This window comes from Brachyistius frenatus, unplaced genomic scaffold (genome assembly GCF_029030835.1).
Source record: "Brachyistius frenatus isolate BFR_SWC_R1_liver_20210118 unplaced genomic scaffold, ASM2903083v1 Contig_67, whole genome shotgun sequence".
Classification (NCBI taxonomy): Eukaryota; Metazoa; Chordata; class Actinopteri; family Embiotocidae; genus Brachyistius; species Brachyistius frenatus.
In genome coordinates this window covers 1,941,474-1,968,946 of record NW_027210666.1, presented here as the reverse complement: position 1 = coordinate 1,968,946, position 27,473 = coordinate 1,941,474, and the positions used below count along the sequence as shown (strand labels likewise).

Below are 27,473 nucleotides of genomic sequence, written 5' to 3'. Positions count from 1 at the left end.
GGAGTAGCTTTGGTGAGTTATTGAAAGACTCGGGTATATTAGAATATTTTAAAGAGCAGGAGAGGACATGAGGCGTTTCGAACTGTCACTTACATATAAACAAAAAATTTGACTAAATAATTCTTTTGTGCTGCCGTGTTGTGATTGATGTTTTTGTTGCACGTTGCCCTGCAGCTTCTCATCCATAGTTACACCATCGCTTCTGTGTCTCCATGTGACCATTTGTTGTAACCCCCCAGGCCTTGTTTTGGATTGTCCCATTTTTTATTCCCCCCCAGTAAACCACTACAAAGTAAGGTTGATGATCAATCGGGGCCTTTCAGGCAGAGTTTCTCTGCATCTCTTTGATGCGGCTTGTTGCTCTCAGACAGCCATGAACACATGTGTCTGGAGAGAGAGAGAGAGAGAGAGAGAGAGCAGGGGTCAATCAAGAGGAGCCACTGGAGGAGGAGGAGGAGGAGGAAGGTAATAAATGCCGAGAGATTTACTGATGCTCTGGCTGTAAAAGTGGTTGACCGTGACATTGTGAGTGACGCCTGTTAGCACATGCAACATACGACATGCACACACGCCACTCAGATGTACGTGTTGAAGCACATGCTTGTAATTAACTGTATGTTGGTCGAGTTTCCATAAATACAGATGAAGACTCGGCATCTTGAATGAAAGGACTCCCCAGTAATCTGTCTGCGTTTTCACCCACAGTACCTCAGGACCTGTTGATGATCTGTCCAGACAACACCCAGAACAGACAGACACACACACACACACACACACACACACACACACACACACACACACACACACACACACACACACACACACACACACACACACACACACACACACACACACACACACACACACACACACACACACACACACACACACACACACACATTCAGTGTGTCAGTAAGAGGAGAAGGAGACACCAAGGAGAAAAGGGAGAGAGACAGAGAGTTGTGGTCAGATGAGTAAGCAGAGTTCTGCTCTTGACTCGCAGGGAACAAAATCTATCCCACAATTCACTGCTGAGGGTCACTCTCTCCCCAGTGTTGTCATGGTAATGATAATTTAATAGCCCAGATTTCTAAAGTGTATTTCAATTTGTGTGTGTGCCTGTGTTCCTCTGTAGACCTGTGCATGAGCTGTCCTTTGGGTCAATGGCTTTTAACCAAGCAATCACTGAAAATAGTGAACCCCCTTCCCCCCTCTCCCCCCCTCGCCCTCCCCAGGGATTTCTCTGTGAAAATTTGTAGCTGTTGCTTTTGGTCCATTGACTTCTGCAGACCTACATCAAAATATGCTCAGAGCGTTTTGTCAGGTGGAGTTTAGTGCACACAGAATTTAGCAAACCGTTTTTTTAATTTTTTTTATTTATATATATATATATATAAAATCAGTGTAATTGATAATGTTAAAAAAATATAACACTAGAACTGGAAATAATGTTTTTTTTTTCCAATTGATTAATTTATTGACTGATAAATTGTGGAAATATCCATCTTCTTATAGTCCAGACATCTTCAAATGTCTTGTTTTGACTGACTAACAGTCCAAAACTTTAATGTGGCATTTACGTTGTAAAAAACTTTTAATTGTTTACTGAAACTGCCCCCAATTAATTCTATATTGACTGACAAATTGATTAATTGACTAATTCATTTCAGCTCTACTTAACACTACAAATTGTCCTGATGCGATTAAACCCCATTCATTAGGTTTAAATAACTAATGCTTAAAATTTCCTCGACTCATATATGCTTCCAGAGTTTAGAATATTTGGTTAAATCTCATGAGTGGTATATTGACCATCTATTTAATATTTTCTGATACAGGCAGAATATGACTTCTTTTCTCAAATGTTGGCAAATGCTGTCGGTGTCCTTCAGAGCAGGGCTTCATTAAACTTTTAAAAGAAACACTTCTGAGAAAACAATGGAGATAATTTGAGAGTCCATTATGATCTGTAAGCACTGCTGAAGGCCACCTAATCAAACTGAGAGAGCTGTGACCTGTTCTGTGTCAATAAACTGGTTGTGGCCCATGAATGCATCACCACAAAACAACAAATCATCTCTTGAGGCAGTTAAGAATAAATAGGATATAATTCTGTATTGGCACGTTATTATTTTTTCTTTGTTTTCTTTATTAAAATATTTGCACATTCGGAGCGCAGCTTTTAATGTGTTTTTATCGGCAATAACTTTTAAAAACCAGACACACAATCGCCACAGTTGTCATCTCCATAGTTCTTATCATACATACTGTCTAGCGGAAACAATTCCCTTTCTGTTTGTGGAGCATTTCCCGGACTAATGTTTATATACCAGCCCTGAGGCCTCCTTTGTGTCTAGACGATGTTTTTTACAGCTTACGGTGAGCCTGAGTGTGTGAAGTTCATGGTCCGTTCTGCACACAGGTGCAAGTCACAGGTTCACCTCACATTTCCTTTTCCCTTAAAGGCCAATTCATGCCGAAGATTGTGAGGCTCAGGTCTAATTTCCTGGGTGGTTTTGTCTCAGGCGCTACATGTGTGCATGTACCCCTGTGCACATGTGGGGCCCTTTTGTTGCGTCTACCGTTTGAACTGTCTCCCTGATTAAGATGGAGGGCACAGCCAAATAATACTCCCATGCATGCATACTGGAGACCCCCCCCTCCCCCTTACCTCCAGGGCTCCAGAGGGAGCAGGCTGAGCTTCACAGTACTTTACCCCAGAGAGGCCTCAGCCTGCTGGGCTGCTGATGGCTGCACCTGGCCCCTGCAGCCTGGTCCTCTGAAAAGAAGAATAAAAGCACACACAGTCCACATCATGTGAACCAGCTGTCTATCTCTTTCTACCTCAGTCTGTCAAACTGTTGTCTTTGGGGACATGATGTGTTATCCTTTGTGATTTCGGAGTGTTTTCCCTCACTGTTCTGGTCCTGTGTGTGTGTGTGTGTGTGTGTGTGTGTGTGTGTGTGTGTGTGTGTGTGTGTGTGTGTGTGTGTGTGTGTGTGTGTGTGTGTGTGTGTGTGTGTGTGTGGTGAGATATCATTTTTCACCCTGTGGGTGACTGACTGACCCTGTAACCGAGCCTCCTATGCAAAAAGGGGAAGGCTTTTTATGGAAAGATCATACAGAAATATTAACTCGCCCTCTTTCTCTTGGTTTGGCTTTGGAAAAATGTTAGAGTGAACACCCATGACAGATTTTGCCACTTTGCTGATTGAGATACCACTAAGTATAGTATGAATTCCTCTTTGCAAATCAACCTTATTTTTCCTGAATTTTTTTTTCAAGTGGATCTTACTTTCTTGTTTATTTTCCCTTTGCATGGATTCACCTCTTTTTGCAAGGGATTATTACTCTGCCACGTTACTGCTGCTGGACAATCTGGTTCGTTTCAGGATCAACACCTGTAATTGGGTCAAGACAAAAGCTCTTTCATCAGCTCTCAGTCACCAACCAAAGCAACTTCTTTTTATCCTTTGGTTGATTGTTTAAGACCAGGAGAACTGTGTCTTTTTGTGATTGGAGGAAACAGATCCAGATGTTGGTCGAGGTTCGCTCTCATCTGTATGTGAGCCTGTGCTTTGTATTGGAGGACGCTGTGTCTGCACCGCCCCCTCGGTGTGCACGGTGTGCGTCGTCGAGCTCGTTCTGCCCCCGGACTGGAGCTCTCTCAGCCCGATACTCACAGCCACCCCCCCCCCCCACACACACACACACACACACGCATGCATACACACATCCACACACTCACACACATACACCCCGAAACGAGGCAGACCTGGAAAACCGGGGCGCTTCAATTAACGCTTCTCCAACGGATCCCTGGCGAGGACATTTTTACATTTTTCATCACAGCCTCCTCGGATGTTTCTCATGTGTTCTCCGTTGCGCATCGAGCACGGACGCTGCTGAGGTGTGTTTGGGCAATTGGGGCATTTCGGAGATGAAAATAAACGCTCGTTGAATGGGAAACGCCAACACAGAGGCACCGCTACCTTCCCCTCATATTGACAAAAACTCTCACCCTCTCATTGGTGAGATTTGCGCACCCGAGACCGGAGCCGGTGTTTGCGCTCTGCCGGACCGGGCGCGCGTCGTCTGGGAGGAGTAGGCAGGATGGAGGCTTTTTTTGCAGAGGTAAGCCATTAAGAATATGTGTCACTGTTATCGAGCTAAACATTAGTGACAGATTATGCGTTCGCGGCGTGTTAAAGCCTGGATTTACAGCGATGCATGGCTGTACTGCAAGATGCTTTTACGGGTTTTCATTTGGAATCACATCGGTTTTGGTTATGGCAGGTGTTGCTTTGCATCCGTCGACTAGAACCAATACTCGCCTGAAATAGGCCTGATCTCATTGCATGTCCACCTATCGATAAAATATAAATAAACACCCCGTTTATTTCATTATCACTGCAGAGCGTCAGGGCCCGGCAGGCGGCTTGGTGAATTAATTCAGAGCACAGCCGCAGAAAAATTGTCCAAACGCGAGCTGACACGGGCTTTTGCGTCCATAAGGCTGTCCCTCGGATTAAAGCCAATCTGTTAAGGGAGGGTAGACCATGCTGGGCTTTAGCAACAGCCCTTCCCACACCGTGCTGCTGTGAAGAGACCAGTGCTTATTTACTGCACTGTGAATGGGATGGAGACGGGATCTGTGGGTGGGTATGGGCCGGTACAGGGTGCAGGACGAGGAGGGTGGCTAACTATGAGTGTAAGGAGGAGGAGCAGGAGGAGGGATGTGTGTGTGTGTGTGTGTGTGTGTGTGTGTGTGTGTGTGTGTGTGTGTGTGTGTGTGTGTGTGTGTGTGTGTAGCTGGAATAGGTGAGCCAGGAGGGAGATGAATTAACACTTGGTATGTAATTGAATATTAGGTAAATCAGTGGTTATTAATTCACCACTGCTGGGTGAAACTCATCTGGCCTGTTAGGCTTTCTCCGCCAGCAGTAATACGACAATATCAATTTCATATTTCTCCAATCAGATCCAACATGGTGAGCCTTGTCGGCACTCACCCCCCATGTTTCTATATTTTCTTTCCTTACAGTGCCGTCATCGTACATGGTCATCTCCCCTTTTGGAAATACAAGCCTTACCACTCCCTCCCTCCCTTCTTCATTTGTGTTTTGTTCCAGACACCCCATTCAGTGGCGGCACACACACACACACACACACACACACACACACACACACACACACACACACACACACACACACACACACACACACACACACACACACACACACACACACACACACACACTCCTGAAACGCTGTCTTGTCCACTGACTTTGATGCCAGTATCCATCCCTTCCAAGCTACTTATCCTCCCCCATCTTAAGTTAATCTGATATGGGTTTAAATGCCTCTCACATCGGGGGTGATGTCATGCCATTTATTAGTGTGTGTGTGTGTGTGTGTGGTGGTGGTGGTGGTGGTGGTGGTGAGGGGGGGGGGGGGTTGGTACCAGGCCCATGGAGATAGCTGCTGTCCATGCAAGGCTCTTCTTTTTCTAGCTGTTTTTGGGGCATTCAGTATAAACATGAATGTGTGTAAAACAAATATATGATGTAACCATTCTACATTTTCTGTCAGTCTGTAATTTGATATTGATCAGATCATTGATTCACAGACCAATAAGCAGCCCTGCAGCCCCACACAGCACAGACTCTGAGAGCCAGTGTGAGATCTGAAAATGGAGTGACTTATTGAGCCATAATGTACAGGCCTGCATTCAGGCATAAGCTGCGTATTTGATACCCAGACACATGCCTTCATGCTGCTGAGTAATCTATCCTCTCGGGAGGTATCGTACCAGCATCCACTTAGTTTCATTCCTCCGCTGCCTTCATCACTTCATCCCTCAATCCCTCAATCTTACATCCCTTTATTCCTCCATTTGTCGCTCTACCCCCTAAAACCAGAGAGAGCGAACAGCTGACCTCTCTCTCCGGCTCTCCCTCAACTCAGGCAGAAAACGTGATAGCTGGCCAGCCAGCCAAGCATGAAATGTCAGGTGGCATTAGACTACTGTATAATCCCCGCATATTCAAACTGGGTTGGTTAGTACTGGAATATGGTAGTTGTTGTGACATTATGTCCTGTACATACAAACAAAAATCAATCCTTTTGGTGTTATGGTGGCCGAAAAGCAAAGTCAGAGGATGCTACTGGGGATACACAAGAAGTGACAGCAAGAAGCCTTAGGGGACATTCAAGATATTGCAGGAAATCGTGTGAATGTGATCCTTGAAAACATTTTCCTGAACTGTCTCACACCGAGTATTGTTACACTCAAATATGGCAAAGATGCATTATTATTCCGTGTGATCTGTAGATTAATTTCAGGTTAAAAGTAATTACATTTGAAGTAAAACAATGAACATAAAGCCATACATTTTGGTACCAACATGATCTGCACCTGGATTTTTGAGGCTTATTTTAGATGAATGGGACTCTACGGAGGCTTTTTGGAGCCAACCTCGAGTGGCACTTGGTGTTATTGCAGCTTAAAGCACTCATCAGCCTAATTTTTCAGGCCCGGAAGCGACGTCCACTTTTATATACAGTCTGTGGTTCTTACACACTGTTAGCTTACTTTTAAACAAGTGATACACTAAATGGGGTTACGCCAATAAAACGTAGTAACTAAGCCTGTAAAACTCCAGTAAACTTGACTACAAATGCATTTCAAAAACAGGATTTTGTTTACGCAAAGTAGGTGAAGAATAATAGTTTTGAGAAGAAATATTCTTGCAGTTTAGTGGGAAATATCTGATTATTCTCACAAGCATACAGTTGCTGACAATATTAGGGTAAAATGTGTAAATAACATGTTTTGTAATATGATACTTTGTTGTGCTATTTTTCAGTTTAGTTAGCTACACAACAGTTACACCTGGCAGTTATTCTGTGCCATTTAAGACCAGAAAAACCCCTTTATGATGTCGAGTTTTTCAGGTGGGATCCCTTTTGATTTATTTCATAAACGTTTCTGTCTATCTTTAAAATAAAAAAAATAAAAAAAAGCAGCAGTCATGCTGGAAACCACCTTCCTGACTTTGTGTGCAGATGACAGCGGTGTAGTATCACGTACAGGTAATGTCTCTCCCACGTAGGGGCTCTGCCTCAAGACACTCTGAGCTCTCGACACCTGCGATGGATGACATTTGGTCTTCGGGCTGATATTCTATGTTTGTGTCGCTGCGTGTGTGATAGGTGTGGACTGGACTGCACAGCAGCCACGAACTGACAACCAGGAGGCAGACAGGTGTGAATGTGGAAAGAACAGCTTTAGTATCATACCTGCCTCTTTATATCCAGTCCAATATTCAAGCTGTCCTTCCCTCTTTTTCTGTCTCGCACAGTAGCAAGCAGTAAATCTTTATTTACTGCTCTGCAATTTGTTGAGTGGGTAGTTATGGAGCATTGAAAGCTTTATCGCACTGAGGGTTGAGGTTGTTCATGCTAAGAACTTCCACCGTAGTAAAATATTAATCATCTGGGTGCATTTTGTACGGTCGTTTGCATACGTAAGCTGTGGAACATTCACGCAAACACACCGACAAATATAAAAACTGCTTCTACAATTTTCTTTTTCAGCTCGAACAACATTTTCTTCAACGTGTTTTCTAATTACAGCAAAACTTCAATCCTTTTTTTTTTTTTTGCAATGGATTCTGATGTAAAAAGCCCAGGGTTAAATTTAGCCGAGCCCGTGTCCATACATTGTGGTCCAAATTATGCAGGATTTGATATGAAGTGCATACTGCAGGAAGCTGGCTCAGTGGAGGGAAGGGAACAGTCACTGGAGATGTGTGACCTATATTCAGCAGCTCCAAACACATTTGTTCTGCTCAGGAGCTGCATCAGCTTTGCCTCTCTCTCTCTCCTCTTTTCCGTTCCCTCGGATGGTCTCTCTCTCCCTGCGGCCACTCTGGGTGCTTCTCCATCTCGCTCAACCAACCACTTTCAGAGTTGCCCTGTCGGTCTCCCGCCCCCTTTCTCCTCTCTTTCTTCCAGTCTTCCTTCTCTTCTCGTCGTAGCCTCCTGGTTTTTCTGCATGTGTAGGTGTGACACTTCAGCTCCGCCTCCGTCAAGTGCCATTACATCTATTTTACAGTGTGTGACTCAAACAACATCTCCCAGAATCCTACTCTTTAAAAAAAAAAAAAAGCCTGCGATGAAATTGGGCTATCAGACAGAAAATTATGTCACTAAATTGTAACAATTTGTGCGATAACAACAAATTCACTATTGTGTATTTTTTTTGTAATCTGCATCATTTTTGACGATGTGATTTGTCTTTCCTGACATATAGCTTATATTTCTTATCTTTCTTAGAACTAGACCGTGTCCTATTTAACTAATGTTTTGGATTGCAACCAACAGTTATTATATTATAAAAGAATCTGATGAAATGTTGTTTTCTCCAATGTTAGAAAGAGTGTAAAATGTTGATTACAGTTTCATAAAGCTTAAAATGACCTCTTTTAAATGTCTTATTTTGTCTACCCACAGTCTCACACCAAACTTTATTCAGTTTATAATATAAAACACAAAAACGCTAAAACTGAAATATTTCCATAATCATTAATCATATCTTAATCAATCTTGGCTCTAGCTAAGTTAAAGGTATTCTCAGGTTAATTATATGGAAATCAGAGAGTTATTAATTGAAAATTGCAATACTAGTAAACATGGATTGGTAAGAGATTTATAATGTAATACATTTTCATTGCCATGAATTGGCAGGTTATTTGTTTTTCAGACAACCTCTCAAAATATATGTATGGTTTGAACTGAAGTGAAAAATATCCACAATAAATAATTGTATATAGAAAAAAATGTAGACAAACAAAAACCAAAATAAAAATGATCCTCTATATCTGAACACCATCTCCCAGCATCCACCAATGCTTGGAGGAGAAATGCTGTTTCCATGGCGCCCCGTTTCCGCACTGTTGCCGTGGAGTCTCGTTGCCAGGGTTTCGTTGGGGGTGGGGCTATACGATTGTAGTTTAATCCAAGATGAGAGAGAATGTGATAATTAGCAGAATGCTCAAAGAGGATTTGTACTGTACAAACACACATTTGCATACACACACACACACACACACACACACACACACACACACACACACACACACACACACACACACACACACACACACACACACACACACACACACACATGCACAAAATACCATTAACAGCTGCTTCTATTTGCTGCCTTTATCCCGGTTTGTAATTTAGCAGTAGACTCTGATCTGGCTTACTTTGGATAAATCACTCGTGTGTTTGTTTTGGAATTCAGCGCAGGTTAAAAGGTTATCAGTCAAACAGGGAGCACGATGCACTTATGCTTTTAAAACACGTGGCTCTTCTGTTGCTGCAGTACAGTAACTGTGTGAGAGAGCTTTGACCTGATGGCTTCTCTCTGTGTGTGGGTTTGTGGGCCAAATTAATCACATGTTCTCATGAGGATAGGATGAAGAAGACATTTTGTCCGTTTGAAAAAGCTTTGACGAGGAGCCAGTTGGTTAGTCATATATTTACAGGTGAAAAAGTGTAAGCTGACCATGAAATATTCTGTGGGAATGTTTGATTTAAGCGTTAGTGTCGCTACGGGCAAACTTTGTATGAGTCGGGACAGAAACAAGACATCTGGGTAATCACAAAAACAACTCCGGAGAAGCAACCTGCTGCTAGAATGGAGAGCTGAGGCTTCAAATGGAGCTGCAATAATGTTTGCCGTTGAGATGTTGAAAATGCACTGTGGAAGAAGCAGAGGCACTTTCCTTATATATATAGATTTTTTTTTTTTTTTTTTTACATTGGATGAATATAGACATTTCACCTTTTCACCTTAAGGGTTTTACTTCAAAACCAAAGAAGCTTTTCTGTATGTTTATATGTATCCAAGTCTAACTGGTACACACAAGATTTTTCTATTTCAACTTTTCATAACAATGCAATGTGACTGTGAGACTGCGTACCCTTTAAAACAACAATAACCAAAGCAAAACAAAACAACGCATGACGCCAGTGCAATGTTCCACAAAATCATCGTGAGCCATCTTATAAAGCCATGGATTAAAAGATAATTATATACTTGAGGATAAAATATATCATCATATATTTACTTGTGACTTTGAGCATATTTCTATTTGCCCCAGATGTTGTTTTTATACCTGCAGTGAATTTCAGCTGTAATCTCTTTCAATGACAGATGTGACTTATATACAGGCAGGTGACACCCCCCTCCCCCACCACACACACACACACACACACACACACACACACACACACACACACACACACACACACACACACACACACACACACACACACACACACACACACACACACACACACACACACGTATACACAACCCTGCTCACATAAACACATGTTGTTGCTCTCCTTCCAGCTGCCATAATCTGCTGAAAGCCTCGCTGTCCAGATTGTATTATCACCTTTAATGGAATATTACTGACACAGTTTAGGTCTCTGACTCCGGCCTGGCTGCTTTAGACGGGATGGATCAGACGGCTTTATCGCTGTCATGTTAAGGAAAAAAGAAAGTCCCTTCAATTTACAAAGATTTACCTCGTATACGACACCCTTTATGAAAGGCAATGCTCCTACCAACTGTCACAAAAGGGGAAAGTTTGACATTAGTGAGTGTGTCGTTCAAATGGACTTTTCTGGTGAACGCATTAAGTACGACTCCCCTTATAGGTACCATATGACAATGGATTCAAAACCCATCCTTCCACTTGTGAGTGACAAAGAGGATACTGTCCGTTTCCCTCTCGCCTGATTAACTCACATAAGCACTTCCAACCACTCTCCTTCCAGACACCCATCTATAGAAGCTGTGCAGGTGGAGCACAATTTGATCTTTATTCTGTTTTGAGGTGTCAGAAGTGCCCAAACACAGAGAGTGCATGTGAGATAGAAGACAGAAAGGCAGCTGGGTGTGTCTCAGGTAGATATAACTCTGGAGACAAACATAGGTTCTAGAGACAGACACATTAAAAATCATCTCTCGACGCACCTTTGACCTTTAGTCTCCGGAGATCATCTGGTGTTGCCTCTCCTCCACACTGGGATTTAGAGTATTCTTCCATCAGCTGCTGACTGATCAGGTGCTTCTCTCATCATTTATTAATTTGTGTGTCCTTTCTGTCATTGTGTGTCTTCTTCAACCTCCTCTACTTTTAACCTTTGGTACCCTGTTTTCACACTGAGTATTTCTGAATATCACGTTCATTGTCCCTGTTTCCCCCTGTTTCTCTGTCCTTCCTGTCTCCTCTCCTCTGCTTTCCTGTCAGTCCGTGACAGGCAGGTTGTCACAGATGCCGTCCTTTTTCTTCTTACTCCTTTCTGTCCCTGTCAGTTATTTATGACCACTTCCTCTTATTCCCGTCTACTTATATATTTTTTTTCCTGCAGCTTCATGTGTAGTGTTAATTTTAGGCACTCTGTCCACCACTTTAGACCAGACTGAACTCAACATCTGCAAGATTGGGACAAAATATTGTGGATTTATTTAGGTGCCCCCTTGGGATGGCATGTTGATAAATATTTTGTATAATTTGTCTCAATACTTCTTTTGGTTTATTAATATTGTTAGTTTAAAACCAATAACAAGCAAAAGCAGCGTTAAACAAGCTTTATTAAGAACGTGCAGGAGGTTGTGCTGGAAAGGGCCCATTATGAAAGATACTGGTTAATTTAGTGTTCTTCTATTTTTCTTTACCATGATTTCTCTTTTCTCTTACCATCTTAACGGCTGCAAACATCTATTCCCTTTTTAAGTCTACGTAAATATCAGAGATAATATTAACTGTTGTCATTCTATCTTCATGAGTGACTGTTGACATGCGTAAGAACTGTTTGTGTCTGTTACTGAGAATTTGCATACTGATACTCAGTTGAGTGACTGCTGAGCGTGCAGTTGCCTCCATAGTGCCTCTGTGCCTGCAAACATGGGTCGTGTATTTGCGTTGAGATTGATGGGGCGTGAGGGTTTCTCAGAGGGAGGGGGTCCTTCATCAGAGACTCTTCAAGGCAGTGCCACATTGAAATGGCAAAGACGTCCATGTAATCTCCTGAGCAGAAACAAGGCCTTTATCACACGCACGCAAGCACGCAGCTGCTCGGGCGTCTGGGTCGACCGCTCATGGGATGCCCTCTTTTGTGTGTTCAGTAATGAAAGATTATGAGATGGTCAAGGTTTTCTTAATAGTTCTTTCATTTTGCTTCTTGGGATAATCAACCCTTGTTTTTTCGTCTTAAAAACAGAAAAGAGTTAACAGCAATGTATTGTAGAACCATGTTCTTTCGTCCAAATTATTTTGTATTAATACAGGTGGTTTTCTGTCAACAAATACTGCTTCATTGTGGTTGTCTTCTAAGGTTGTTTTTTTTTGGTTTTTTTAGCTTCTGTCCTTTTAGGTTTATTTTAAAGCTTGTGCAATATTAAATTCAGATTGTGAAGACTGAAATGTGACATTTTAATCTGGTGATGTGGTGATTGATCCCTCATATGGTTTAAATGATTTTGACCAAAATTTGAGAGCTGACTGGTAACATGCTTTGGATTTCATGTCAGAAAATCAAACTCAGAGGACAAAGTGAATTTGCTGTCAGCGTTAGATTGTAGTTGATAATCATGCACTAACAATCTGGAGATTTCACAAACAGAACAGGCCTATGTGAGGCATTATTCTGTAACAGTATGGCCTGTTTCTGGCCTCAAATGTGTGTGAAACAAGTGCATTGACAAGTGGTGCGTTCATCCAATCAGTTGTGAAAAAGATTGATGTGTGGTAGAGTGAGAGAAACGATCGGTCATCATCAAAATGTAAAGCTTAGCTGTAAACACATACTTGTAATCGAGCTATTGAATTTGTAGCACCAGCTAATTATTCTAACCTGCACAAAGAACCTCATCAGATAGCGCTCATCGGGCGACATGTTTTGGTACTCTTTCAGTTCCTGTTGGTTCGAGAGCAGATTGTGAGACTTGAGGTCAGGGGTCATGTTTGAGGCTAAAGGGACAATTGAGGTGGATTGAGGTTTAATGGAGCTTGACGAAAAGATGATGGACGGAGCTGGAGGCCTGAGTTTGGTCTGGTTTGGATTTCACAGAGCAGTGAAACAATGGACAACAGAGAAGCAGCAAGTAAAGCATGGTGCTTTAGCTATAGATTTTAGTGCACGAAAAGGGTTGGACTTTGTTGTCATGCGTGGCCATTCCTGTCTGTCCAGAGCAGTAATTGATGGGGGGAGGGGAGGAGGATTCAAAGAGGAGGAGGAGGAGAGGATGAATATGAGGGTGTTGGTAGGTGTAGGTTGTAAGGCTGGCAGGTCATTTGTAACCCTCCATCTCCTCTTTGCTGCGATTGCCCCCGAGATCGCACATCGATATGGGACTAGAGACCAATTTACTTAAATGGGAGACACATTGAGAGCGAGACAGACAGAAAGCAGAACCGCGCATTATGATGTGGTTCACTGTGAACATTAGGAGTTGTGAAGAAGCTGTGCTTACGTCTGAACCGTGCTTCACGGCTGATGCTAAGGGAGCAGTGATCGAGGTTTAAACAGGGTCAGAGGTCAAATTATCAGTTAAAACAGGATTTGATGAAGTACTGGTGAACTGTGGGCACACAGCCTGAAGCTGGGGAGGTCATCAGGTCATTATAATGGCTCAGTGTGTTGGAATCTGATGGGCAGACGAGCCATAATTCGGGTCGAGACAGGCTGACTGAGTGAGGAGAGGTTGTAGAGGAGCGATGAGGGGTCTATATATAGAGTTACCGAGGGCAGAACAACAGAGAGAAAGGACACTCGCACAGACTAATGCAAAGGATGAGCTATACTTGAGTGTTAAAGTCTACATACAAAACGGACTGAGACATTTCCCCCCCTGAGCCTTACCGGGAGCTACCAGTTTGTGTTTATATATAGTATGCTATGAGTGGGTGGGAGATTTCTGCCTGGTTAAACTCGTGGCCTGGGGCATGACTAGTTCTTCTCTTATCACCAGCGTGTATGTGTGTAGGATTGAGTATAAGAAAGAGACAGAGAAAGCCCAAAAACATGGAGAGAAGAGAGTAGAATAAAAGCGATGAAGGTTGTCAGGGAATGCTTCAGGGGTGTGTGGGACCATCTGTTGCTGAAACAATTCATTTCCACTCCTCCTCCTCTGCTGCTCACTTCATTCAGATGATCACATCTGGTGCCCCATGGAGTCTTTTTTAGCACCAGAACACTTAGGCTTTAAATTGGGGCATTTATGTCAGGAAACTTTGCTCCCACAAAAACAACATTCATATATTATTGACAAGGCCATTACATTGCCACTTGCAATTTAAAAATCAAATCCAAACACACACTGATACAAACCTGAAAGGAAGTGCAGTTGACTGCACAAGACTTTACTATAAACAAAAATAAATATTAAAGGAATAAAAACTGGAAATTATTATTATCAGTGATCAATTGTTTAGACTGTTGCATGTCAGAAAAAGTGCCCGCTTTCCACACAATTAATTTATAATGATATATAACAAAGAAAAGCAGAAGATACTCACTATTTAGAAGATGTTATCTTTCTGTCTGTTTATATTGACTCACACTGTATGTAAATGTGCACTTAAGCAATATTATTTCACATTCGGGAAACATTTTATTTTAACTTCCTCTATTCAGCGTTTATTCAAAAAAAGGTAAATGGTTTATGACGCACTATAATTTAGTTGTGCTCAGCTATAAACAACATTTTTAAGTATTTGCCGACATTAACAAATCCTCTCCTCCCTAAACATATTTTATATTAATACAACACCAGTCATCACTTTAATGCTCACGGGAGGCGTTACAGTTGATAACAAATACATGTAACAATGTTAGCCATTTATTAGATTTGTGTGCACTGCTTTTAAAGGCTATATATATATATAAGGTATTACCTATGTTTGATATCCTTACAGGGAAATGTGTGTATCATATTTAGGAATAGTTTATTATCCCTTTTAGATACCAGCCCTGTTGGTTTTGACCCAAACTCTGGATTTCAAATCATCTGTGAGTGAGTGAGCAAACATTAATGGCATTACCAGCATTAAATCTATTCAATATTGCCATTTTTCTTTGATTTTATTTCCATTGGGATGCCCCTTTTTCATCATCCTCTGTAGAGACAATTCTTTGGTGAATTCACCAACGATTCAGTGCAGCACACTAAACCGTACAAGAGGGCATGTGGTGCATTTCTCTCCCACTTCAGTCACTGCATTGACTCTTGTTTCCTCGTCTGTTCCCTCTCCTGTTACGCTGTGCCCCTTTTTAGGGGTTTCAGGTCAGAGGTCAGTGACTGCGTGAAAGAGGGCTTTGTCTTTGTGGAAAGGTCTGAAGGAGCAACTTCCTCTGACCCTGAGTGAAACACACACACACACACACACACACACACACACACACACACACACACACACACACACACACACACACACACACACACACACACACACACACACACACACACACACACACCAGCTTCAAGCGCTGTTGCTTCACCTTTGCAGAAAAAACAGATGTTCCAGTCTTTACAGTCTCCTATTTAAAACATCTGTGACATCTGTTTGCATACATACTCATCATATGGACAGACTTTTATACAGTATGTAGCAACACATTACATCATTTAGGTTGTTAACAACACTTTGACAGTTTTCTTTTTCCTTTACGTCAACTGCTGATTTCTTATATGGTGATTAGTCACCTGTCTGGACATTGAAACTCACCACAGAAGCGTATCTACCATTTTCTGTAGTTAAATGGCTACTGAGAAAGTGTTATCAAACAGAATGATTGTATATGAGTGGTAAAATGATTATTATAGGTCCAAAAGAGCAAGAAGTTTCTACTGTATTTTACATTTTTCACAGTTATTTAATTTGGGCTCTTTTCACTTGTTGTTTTCTTTTTGAAGGTGATACAAAGAATTTAGAAATAGTCCAAGTGTCCAATAAACAAACAATCTAAATCTATTGAGACGTCCAAACTATCTTCTTTTCTCGCCTGAAGACCTCCACTCTGTTCGTCCAGAGGGTTCATTACTTTACATAAGCAAATATAATGACTGGTTTCAGTGTGTAACCTCAGTATTTGTGTGTGTTTGTGTGATCCAGGGGACCCGTGTTTGGGTCAGAGAGAAGGAGCAGCTGGTTCCCGCCACCGTCAACTCCTGTGGAGATGGAACGCTCGTGGTCACAACTGACTATGGAGAGGTAAGAGATGTATATAAAACATACAAACACACACACACACACACACACACACACACACACACACACACACACACACACACACACACACACACACACACACACACACACACACACACACACACACTGCTCGTGTCTCTCTTTTCTGATCTCATTTGTCTTTTAACACAATACTGAGTACAATCAGGACAAGCAATTAATTCAAACCAGACCTGAGAATTAAACTGTCAGCATTACTGCGGAGTGAAAGCTACAGCGGTTGCATGCAGCGTGTCAGCTGCACTGTACATTCGTATTCACAGAAAGGTCAGAGTGAGGGTGAAGCAGCTGTGCAGGTTCATCCTCTCCTGCGTTGATCGATACAAACTCCTTGTCAGGATGCTCCACTTTCCTGCCCCGGTTCCTTCCTCGTCCTCTTCCTCATACATATTTAAAAAAAAAATCATCTCTGACACACATTCAGCCTTCAGAGGAGAGCTAGAATAGATAGAAAGCATTATGGGAGCCTAAATGTACTTCCTCGGTGCGGGATGTCAGATGTAAGAACAAGGTTGCCTGTAGTTGTTCTAAATAGCAAAACCTGGCAGCATCGCTGACCCCGACCTTAACACCAGTTAGACCCCCTGCCAAAATAAATAATGGAATTGAATGCTTAAATCTCATTATGTGTGTGTGTGTGTGTGTGTGTGTGTGTGTGTGTGTGTGTGTGTGTGTGTGTGTGTGTGTGTGTGTGTGTGTGTGTGTGTGTGTGTGTGTGTGTGTGTGTGTGTGTGTGTGTATGCGCGCTCTTCTAATCTCTATCAGAGCAAGGGCATGCACACGTCGCCCTCTGGATTTAATGTTTTTTGATGGCTGATGTGTTTGTGTACACTCACACACACATCCGTGCGCTCTAGTTGGCAGCGTTTAAAGATGGAGCTAATAATAGACTTGGTTCTTTTGCCCGATTTCAAGAGTCTCAATCCTCCCTTTATACCCCCAAAGAACATCTACATTCTCCTTCATAGATGTGCAGCACAATGAATTCCTGTTTTTGTGGCTTTTCCGACATGAACTGCCCAAATGCCGCTCTAAAAGCTTCCCTTTTTTGTTGCAGCTGCTTCGGTATTGTTGTTTGGGGACGCGACAGGGTCAGACAGGCATTTCCCAAAATAGAGGATTGGTTATAGGAGCATGCATTCTCTTTGCTCTGGATTATGAATGTCCTTAACTTCCCCAACCCCCATTCATCTCTCCCCGCCTCCCTCTGTCTCTCCCTCCCTGCTAGCTGTTGGTGTTTAAGTGTTGCCTCTGCAGGAGGTAGTGAATATTTGATAGAGAATCAGCAGGACAGGAGGACTATACCCTGTTACTACAGGATCTGACCCACGCGTATGGTCCCAGGCTCCCCATCCGTCCCTGCTGTTCAACCCCACGTTCTCCTGGTCATAAATTAATGTTTGATTACAATCACACAGATCCCAGTGAATCCTGGAAGCATTTTTCTATCTGAAAGAATGAATATTTAACAGCACTTGGTTGTTTTTGGTTCTTTGGTTTACTTTTCTTGTCTTTCTTTCTCATACTCTCTTTCCTCCTCTGTCTCTTCGGTTCTGTAATCTACTGACACTGACCCAGTTCACCACATTATCCATCCTGGGTTACGAACTGCAAAACTACAAGCTTTCATGTCAGATCAGTCGCACTCACAATTACCAGAAGTACATGCAAACCCTTTACAACACAATCATTTTTGTGCTGCTTCTTCACCAGTGAGTTTACTTGAAAGTGGCAATATTGGAACTTGTTGCTCACCTGTGCCACATCATGCAAAGAGGCATTCATTTTGAGTGGCAGGCTCATGATTTACTTTCTTACCTAGTACTATTCTGTCCGCTCATGCAAGTCATACACGGTTTCATTCTGGCAACCGTATACTTTAGTTCAGCTTATTCCAAACATTAGCCCTTTTCCTGCATTAATAAAGAAGCCTGCTGGTGACACCACTCATTTTACAACAAAGTACAAAACCAACATACCCTCAAAAACTCAACATCTACTGTTATTCATTTAGAAGTTTGATTCCGTATCTTTTGATTTTTTTTTTTTTATGTGACAGAACAAGTTTTACAGCAATCACAACAAAATGTATTTTCTAATGGAAACAGTACATTGAATGTCCCGTTCCAAATAGTGAATCAAAGCATTTCCATGTGAGTGAAATGCGAAAAGGAGGATCATGGTGTTGTTTTAATCTGATGTCAGGACTTCTCAGATTGTTGCCTTGAGGTTGCGTCTTCAGCCTGTCAAGTCTTAAAGCAGACGCGTCCAAGTCTAGTCAGTACCACTAATTTATATGACTCAACTCTAATCCTAGTCTGAGGTCTTGAGCTCTAATGACAACTTTCATGAACCAGACATCCTCAGTGTATAAAAAGATGGAGATAGGAGATAGCAGGCATTGATGTCAACCATTGGTTTGCATTTGAGCTGAATCGAAGCCAAGAAATTTGCTGTCTTTTCTGGTTTGAGCCAGCGGGTTGAAGCAGGGGAGTGACACTTGATTGGAGAATATAGCTAACAAGTACAGCATCATCTCTATGTTATCTAACAGGCAAAGTGCTTGTACACATTATATGTGATGCTTAAATTGCATGTGAATGGGTCACCACCTAAAGCTCAATACCATAACCGAGAGTTGGAGGGTGAATTTTCTGGTGAATCCTGAGCTAAACCATGGATCTCTATGGATTGATAAAACACAATGCACACATGTCTCATCCATGATTCAAGGTTTTACCTTTCCCTTTTAAGTCAGTATAGTTTAAGGTATAGAGAATATGACTGGATTAAATCAGATTAGATGAAAGTTTAATGAACCTGTGGTGAAACTGGGTCAGCAAAGAACTGGATAGCAGATAAAGACACAACAAATAGATCGCATTGTAGACAGTACAGTGAAGCCTTTCCCAGTATTTTCTCATGTTACAGTGGGACAGTTCTCTGTGATGACAATCCACCTGGTTTGGTTGCCGTGGATATGGACACAGGGTTTGTATCAGGCTCCTCTATACATCTGCTTTAAACCTAAACATTTCCCCCACTTGCACAGTGAACACCCACACACACAACCACAAAAGTGGACACACACAGGTTAAGCCTGTGATGAGTTACGGACTACGTTTTGTGTGACCTGGATTTCACTAACTAGCGTGAAAGCTGCAGTGAGAGCTCACGCGAGCCCAGAACACGCTTCAGGGATGCATTACTCCTTGTGCGCTCCTTGTGCACACACAAAACGACTAAGCACTCGGAAACAAGTGCACACAACAGAGCAGATTAACCACCTTCTGACAAATGGGCCTGATGAAAAGTGCAGAAGTGACTTGTTTGGTTTGATTCGGCACACAAACAAGCTGATGTTGTTGAGTGATCTCCTGACCCACATTCCTGCTCACAGTTTCACATTTCTAACCCTCTGAGCACCCCGTAGGTACACACTTGCTTAGCATCATATAGGATAACTTAACTTTTACACTATCACACACACACATCTCCCTCCAGTCTTACGCTCTTGCATTTTGTCCATCTCACCTTCCCTGTCTCACTAAAGTATCTGTGAGGAAAGAAGGCAGTGACCCTCCTTGGGGTGGGATGAGCGCCACATCTTAAAAGATGATGACATATTAAATGTGTTATTCACATGGAAACACAGTTAATTCTTGTTGCTAACGTTGTTTTCTTAATCCAATTTATCAAGCTTGGCGGTAGGAAACACGTTCGTTGCTAATTTTGGCTCGGTGGAAGTTGACACTGTTTGTTGGTTGGTCTGTCTCTTTGGTCCAGATAAAATTCTTTTACAAGTATTGGGTGCAATTTAGCACACAAGCTTGCTCTAAGGAGGTGAGCCTGTGACTATGCTAAATTGCAAATATGCTGACCATGGTAAACATTAATATCAGAATGTTAGCCTTAGCACTTCACAGAACTGCCGGCTTGTTAAGGCTTTTTCATTGTTGTGAAGTTGTGTAAATTAACGCACAATACAGCATGTTAAAAAGATTTATTACAGGGAAACTTCATACTTTTCTCATTGCTGATAGATTACTGAGGAAGAAAGATTCTGATTTAGGTTCCCAAAAGCGTTTCATTTGTAAAATAATGTTTTTGGCACTGTTACTATTTCAATTTATAACTATACAATTAGAATTTACAAATTATACCTTCAAACTACATACAGAGATTTTTGGCAACATTGCTTTTTGCATTTGAGATGTGTTTAACCTCTCATGTCTTGTGCATAAGTAGATCAATGAGTTCTGCAGTCTGGAGAGCCTATAGATGTTCCCAAAAAGCCATTTTCTCCCTTCATTCACTGCAACATAATTAGTTTTTAGTTAAAGAGACTTTGCGAAACACTGCTGGCTGCAGCTGCTCCATTTGCAAAGTACTTTGATGTGAAGGATCAGATTACGCCAAAGACCTCCTCAGTGTTCCCCAATCCTACAATCCTAATCGGACACATTGAGGTCTGACGGATCAGATCCAAGGTCAGAGAGACGAGCTGCAGGTGCGTACAGTACTGTGTGATACTTTCTCTTGTACTGGTGAATAGATGTCTGCAGAATATATAGGTCACTGTGCCCTCAGCTCTCTTCTCTCCCTCTCTCTTTCTCTCCATCTTTATCTCTCTCGCCTCCTCGCGTTCTGGCTGCAGCTAATATGTGAAGTCAGATGAAGAGGCTTGTCTCCCCTGGCTCTCCTCCTGAATCATGCAAAGCAGCTTCAGACATCAGAGAGCTTTACAGAAAGACTGTACGCACTCGATGTGTGTGTGGAAGTGTGTTCACATGAGCGAAGCAGGTTAAGAATGCAGCAATTTTGCTTGAAAACAGAAGCAGTGGAAAATAATGAAAGGGAAGAAGTGGATTGTGTGTCTGCGAGAGTGAATATTGTCAACAAATCCCAAAAGACCAAATCATACTAACGAGTAATGCCATATATCTCCTTCCTCTTCCTCCATCATCGTCCAACAAGAATAACAGCATGTCTACACAAGAGGCGCTTCAGCCATGTTTTTCTATCATCTGTCTCACGCCTGTCGAACAGAACAGTTACGCTTCTATTCAAATCAGTTATCAGCTGTTTATTGTCAACAGGATAATCTGGAGGCTGATTTAAATGTCATTGATTTATTAACCAATGTCCTGATAGACCCTTTATCCAAATAAACATGGATACTGTTGTTTTATTTTAACTCAATCCTGTTATACATACGAACTATTGCACCAACCGTAGACCGTATATAAAAATGGATGTAGTATTTGGGTGCAATAAGAGAAGCCAATGTGGAGGTACCTTTAAAGTGCAATAGCACTGAGGGCCACTAGAGGCTGGCATAACAAACAAAAAAAACCTGGCTCCATCAGACTCCCATTTAGCTAAATTTTTCTTATAAAAAGTCTAACTTTTTTTTTTAATCTCATTATTAGTGTCATTCGCTAAATACACTCATTCTTGACAGTGGTGGTGGTCCTTCTAAAAAGTAATTCGATCATAAATTAGATATTAGGCCTCAAAGGGAGGTATACTAGGGGACATGTCTGGTTTTGATTGACATGCCTCAGGTGCAATCAGGTTGCCAGTATAGGTGGGCGAGCAAGGTGTCTTCGAGTTCCCAGTCAGCTCCTCCCTACCTCATCCAAATATGGACACTTCTGGCTCCAAAGAACCAAGATAGTGACGTCCAAAATGACAAACTTGAGGCTTAAAATGGCGGTTGACAAACCAATGGATGACATCACGGTTGGTCACCACTTGGTACCAGTGTGTATCAATCCACAGCTTGAAATAGTCTGCAACAAATGCAAAAAGACATTGTAGTGAAGACAGAAAGCATTCAGAAATGGTGTAGTATCACTGTTGTCCATTTTTGTGATTTATTGTCAATAAGTAAAACACAGATCAATGGCACCCTTTAGTTTTGTCTGCCACACTTCCTGTTTTAGTGAGAAACGTCCAACTGAAGACACGTCAGGGTCGGTTAACCACGCTCTACTTCTACATTACTCTCATTCTGCATCTCTGTTTCTCTCTCACTAATTCAGTATCTTTCTTCTGTTCCTCTCTCCAATCATGAATTATCAAATAAGGAGTAGCCCATTTTAGACTCTCTGGGTAGTCAAACTTATTGCGTACAGTACAGTTTGAATTTGCTGGGTTTTTTGGGGTTTTTTTTGTGCGTTAATGTGCAGCAAGAAGCCGCGCACAGAATGTGTGTTAAAACCCACCAGAAGGCAATGGAAGAAGACAAAACCCCTTTTTCTTCCACTTCAGCTGCATTTTATTTCGGTCACTGACATACTTTCCCGCTCTCCTCTCTCTGAATCAGTCGTGTATGGGTTGTCCTGAGTAGTTTTCCACGAAACATCTCTGCTTCATCTGCTGTGCAAGGCCTTTTTTATTTGAAAACAGCTTTGGCATTAGAAGTAATTGTAAGACTCGGATAGGAACCCCACGCATTTATTTGTTTTAAGCCTTAAGTTAACCATTATTGGAGACCAACCTTTTTAAAAGATGCACTCCACAGAATTCACACATCAAATTGAGTTTACTTGTCTTGAAGAGGACCTTTTTAAAGCCTGAGAAACATAATCCTCGTAGTGTCATCAAGGTTATTTTAACAGAAATATGGAGTTTTAAAGATGCAGATTTCTTAAAGGAACTGTTGAGTTGCTTTATGTGAAATGTAGAGCCAGAGTTATACTGTGATCATACCAGGGGTGTAAAGTCAGGATAACACAGCACTTCTTTTTAATCTGTGTGAAAGTTTAGGGAATTATGGAAATTTCTCAATTGCTAAATTACCCCTTAATATGGACATAAGCAAAATAATATATATAAATTTCATAGTTGCAGTACAGATTGTGGAAGGAAGCTTGCCCAAATCAAAAACTGTAGTAGATTAGGTGCATGGTCTCACTATTATTATAGTGTAATAGCATAATATAGTTTTTCATTTTTCTATTGAAAAACTTCATTTTACTCTATGATATGGACACATGTTAAATTATTACATTTCAGCCTCAAGCCCGTTTAGTGTAAACAATAGAATCAGTGAATAACTCCAGTGTCAGTCAAAAGTGTTCATCCCATTACAGTAACATACTGTACATTTACAGAAAAGATTCAGAAAGTGTAATTGGTCTTAATAAGATCTTAATATCACATCATGAAAGCTTAAATATCAAAGCAGTCATAGAGCAGTGAATGCATCAGCATGTTGCAGTTTCAATATACTTCTACATAATCCTGTCTGTTGGAACAATACAGTGAAAGGGCTCTCAATTGTAAATATGAATAGAAATGACATCAAAACTGAATTGTTAGATTGAGATAATTTCAGAGTAGCAAAATATAGAAAGCACTTAAATGATAAGATAAATAAAACATTTGATGCATTTTGTTTGAAGATATCTAACCTACTAAAACCAGCTGGTCGTCCCTGTTGGCTCCAGTTATTAACATAAGATAATTGAATGACACAAGTGGAGGCTGTGAGGTTGGACAACCAAACACAGAGCTCCATTTCTGCTGTCCTTGTGTCCTTCTTCCACTCCGCTTGTGCTGCTCTGAAGTGTTTGTGTGTGTGCGTCTGCAGTGCCTTATCTTCTGTTCCACTATAATTTACCCCGGGTTTCAAAGGCACGCTTGACTTTCTGATTGAAATGGTTCTCAGTAAGGCTTCAATTACAGGCAGGGGTCTCAAATTGAGCCATTTAGGCATTAAGTGAGTCTGTGTGAGTGATACAGAGACAGAGCAGAAAGGAACAAAAAAAAAAAACCAAGCGAAAGGAAGATACTAGAAACAATATCGTGGACATGAACCAGCAATAAAGAGAAAAAAAGGAGGCCGTGGGAGGTTGAAATGTGGGAAATGCAGTGCAGAAGAGAGAGCAGTAAATTAATGAAGAGTGGGATGATGTGAGAGAGGCGGACATCGGGAGAACAGAGAGAGGAGCGAAGTGAATGACGAGGGAGGGATGAAAGAGGGGTGACATACAAAGAGAAAAAGAGATGAGAGAGATGGAGGAGTGATGAAGGGCATGCAGAATTCAAGAAGAAAATCAGACAGAGAGCAACGGCAACAGAGAGTGATTTAATGGGGTGAGAAAGTAAAGGAAAAGGGTGGAGAGAAAAGCTTTATCTAACACTAATGGAATTGGATATATATTGGAGAGACTTCCCTTCTCTTCTCACAGAAAAATTTATGGACCCCAGTCCAGCTGTGATACAATCAATATGAAAGTGTTTGTCCATGTAAATAGCTGCCCAAGCCAAGACTAACTGACATGTCACTGCATCTCATCACTCAGACAAACATGTGTCTAATGCACATCAGACACTGACAAGATCACACACACACACACACACACACACACACACACACACACACACACACACACACACACACACACACACACACACACACACACACACACACACACACACACACACACACACACACACACACACACACACGCACACACAGATGTAAAACTTGCCACCTCAGCATCAAAGGGTGAGAGTAGGAGGACGTAGCATTAATTGAATAAATAAAAAACAGATATGGATCAGCAAACATTCATTTACAGTTGTGTGTTTAGCCGCCTGAGCACATTTCACCCCCCCCGAGGTCCAGTATGTTCGACTAATGTGATCACTGTGTTTTTGGACTCTGGCACAGAACTCAAACATGCGGCAACGACGCGACTGCACCATTTAACAAACATTTTCTTTTACTACTCGGATTGTACAGTTTTTAATTAATTCAAGAATGCTCGGGTTATTAACAAGTCTGTTTCTTACGTTATTAATGAAAGTGAATCGAAGTCGATTAGTAAAGCAGCAAATTCCTCCTTCAACGTCAGCTGCCTTCGTAAAACTCTTTTTATATGTGCAACACGATTAACTGAAATTCACTGCGTCGCATAATGTATAAATCTATAAGGCATATGAGAGGCCCATTTGTTACTGCACCTAAAATCCCACAAAAACTATACAGTCAATACAGTGAACTTTATTTTTTTGTGCAAGACCATTTTTCCATAAGTCGGACCCAGAACGTTGAGTGTGTAAAGTGTAAAGTGTTTTTTTTTAGGAGTTTTTCACTCAAAATAGTGAGCAGCAGGAGTGAAACTGTGAGCCCCAAAATAAAATTAAGCAATGAGCTAAAAAACTAAAGCACAGCAGAGTGAAGGTAAACTGCAGCGCTGGTGATAAATATCCGACTTCTTCACTCTGTTTCTCACATTTATTTAATGGTTATTATCATAATATTGATAATAGCAGCTTGGAGGAATTCAAATTAAGTTAATCTTGATCTTTTATTAATATTGCAGAAACTATACCAGAGAAGGCTCAAAATTTATCAGCTGTTTTTTGGGCTGATACCAACATATCAGCCTGATATTGACCCCAGCTGCAACACCCATATGTATAGATGTAATTGTGCTTGGATAACAAGTGCCCTGTCAGCTGTTAGCAGATAGACATCAGAAAATATGTTTGAGTTCTTTGTCAATGTCAGTGCCCCGATTTAGTACTACGAAAGTAAAAAGGTCAACAGAGAGTAAAATGGACAGGGTCATAGTGAAGATGCTGAGCTGTTAGCTTCTCACGTAACCCTCCATGAGTTATGGCCTCTCTAATGGAGGATAAGGGGTAATTGGGTCATTTCATCACAGCTGAGTGAGTGGAAAAAGGTTAGTGACTTCATGGGTTAGATCTTCAACCGCAGTTACCGAGTGTACGCACGATGTCTCTTCTTTGACATTTAGGAGAAGAAAAAGAGTGCACAAACTACAGCATGCTGCACACAGGTTTCTTTAGTCGGCTGAAACGGCAGTATACTGATACTGGCCTACAGCTGGCAAAGAATGGTACCATGTTGAGTTTTTTTTGCCCTGAGTCGACTGCAAGCAACAGCTCTGGGCAGGAAGACAGTGTTACTGGAGTGAAATAGATTTATTTAAGAACGGGATGTCTGAACGCCTACAGCGCTCCCCTCTGCCGCTCTCAACAGACCTCCATCACATCTGTTACAGCAACACACACACACACACACACACACGCACGCACGCACGCACGCACGCACGCACGCACACACACACACACACACACACACACACACACACACAGAGGCTGGTTCTGAGCTGACATATGAATAAGTCAGTCTTGTAAAGGCCATCGTTTCTATTCTTGGACAAGTTGATTTCACTGGAATGAGTGAATGACCTTCATGCTGATAGAGAATGGCAATTATCTCCTGTGTGTGTGTGTGTGTGTGTGTGTGTGTGTGTGTGTGTGTGTGTGTGTGTGTGTGTGTGTGTGTGTGTGTGTGTGTGTGTGTGTGTGTGTGTGTGTGTGTGTGTGTGTGTGTGTGTGTGTGTGTGTGTGTGTGTGTGTGTGTGTTGTATATAAACATATAACTATGAACATGAATGAACAGGTGTAGTGTAGGTGTGGCGTTTGCTACAGCTCGCCCAAGTTTGTAAGGAAAGGTGTAGAAGGTACACGGTGAAGGTAGCTGTTTGTTGGCTGAATAGTTTGACGCCTCATAGATGGTTGTAGCAGAGTGTGTGCGTCTAACCTGGACACACACACACACACCGAGCTGCTTTCACCCCTTCAGGTCCTGCCACATCAGATCCGTTACTCTCTCCTTCTGTCCTCACTGTCGCTCTCTCTCCGTGTTTTTCTTCACCTTCCACAGCCGGGTTCCCCACCCGTCTTGTCCCCTACTCTCCAGTTGCCATAGCGACAAATGACATAGATGAGGCATGGGCTGCGAGGGGAAGAGAGGCCATAAAGCTCTGTATTCTAGTTATGTGGATTTTCGTCATGTTGCATCATAATTGGCCCGTTAATGCTAAAAATGAAAAGACCATGCGATGCTGGAATCTTTTTTTTAATCTGGTGTGAACACATCAGCTTCCTTGTTACTCTGAAGAAGACACCTTTATCCAGTACAGGCATCATTACCAGCTCGAGAACTGAAATTCAAGCATTATGCGATTGCAATGCCAGTAAAATTAACATACCACAGAATGTAATGCCATTCATCTTAATGCACTCAGTGTCTGTGATATTTGACAGGGAATCTTCACTTTAAAACACTTAAGTACTGTTAAAGGA

The 27,473-nt window shown here is 41.8% G+C and overlaps 1 protein-coding gene across 2 annotated transcripts in view; it reads left to right on the top strand.

Annotated features, from left to right (window-relative positions):
• Positions 1-3,715: 3,715 nt before the first annotated feature.
• Positions 3,716-27,473, top strand: part of myo10l1 (myosin X, like 1) — a 47,788-nt gene continuing 24,030 nt past the window's right edge. For both annotated transcript variants that reach the window (XM_069707246.1, XM_069707245.1), the window contains exons 1-2: positions 3,716-4,134; positions 16,203-16,301. In XM_069707246.1, the coding sequence (XP_069563347.1) occupies positions 4,114-4,134; positions 16,203-16,301 (120 nt within the window). In that variant the 5' untranslated portion in view covers positions 3,716-4,113. The remainder of the gene's footprint in view (positions 4,135-16,202; positions 16,302-27,473) is intronic.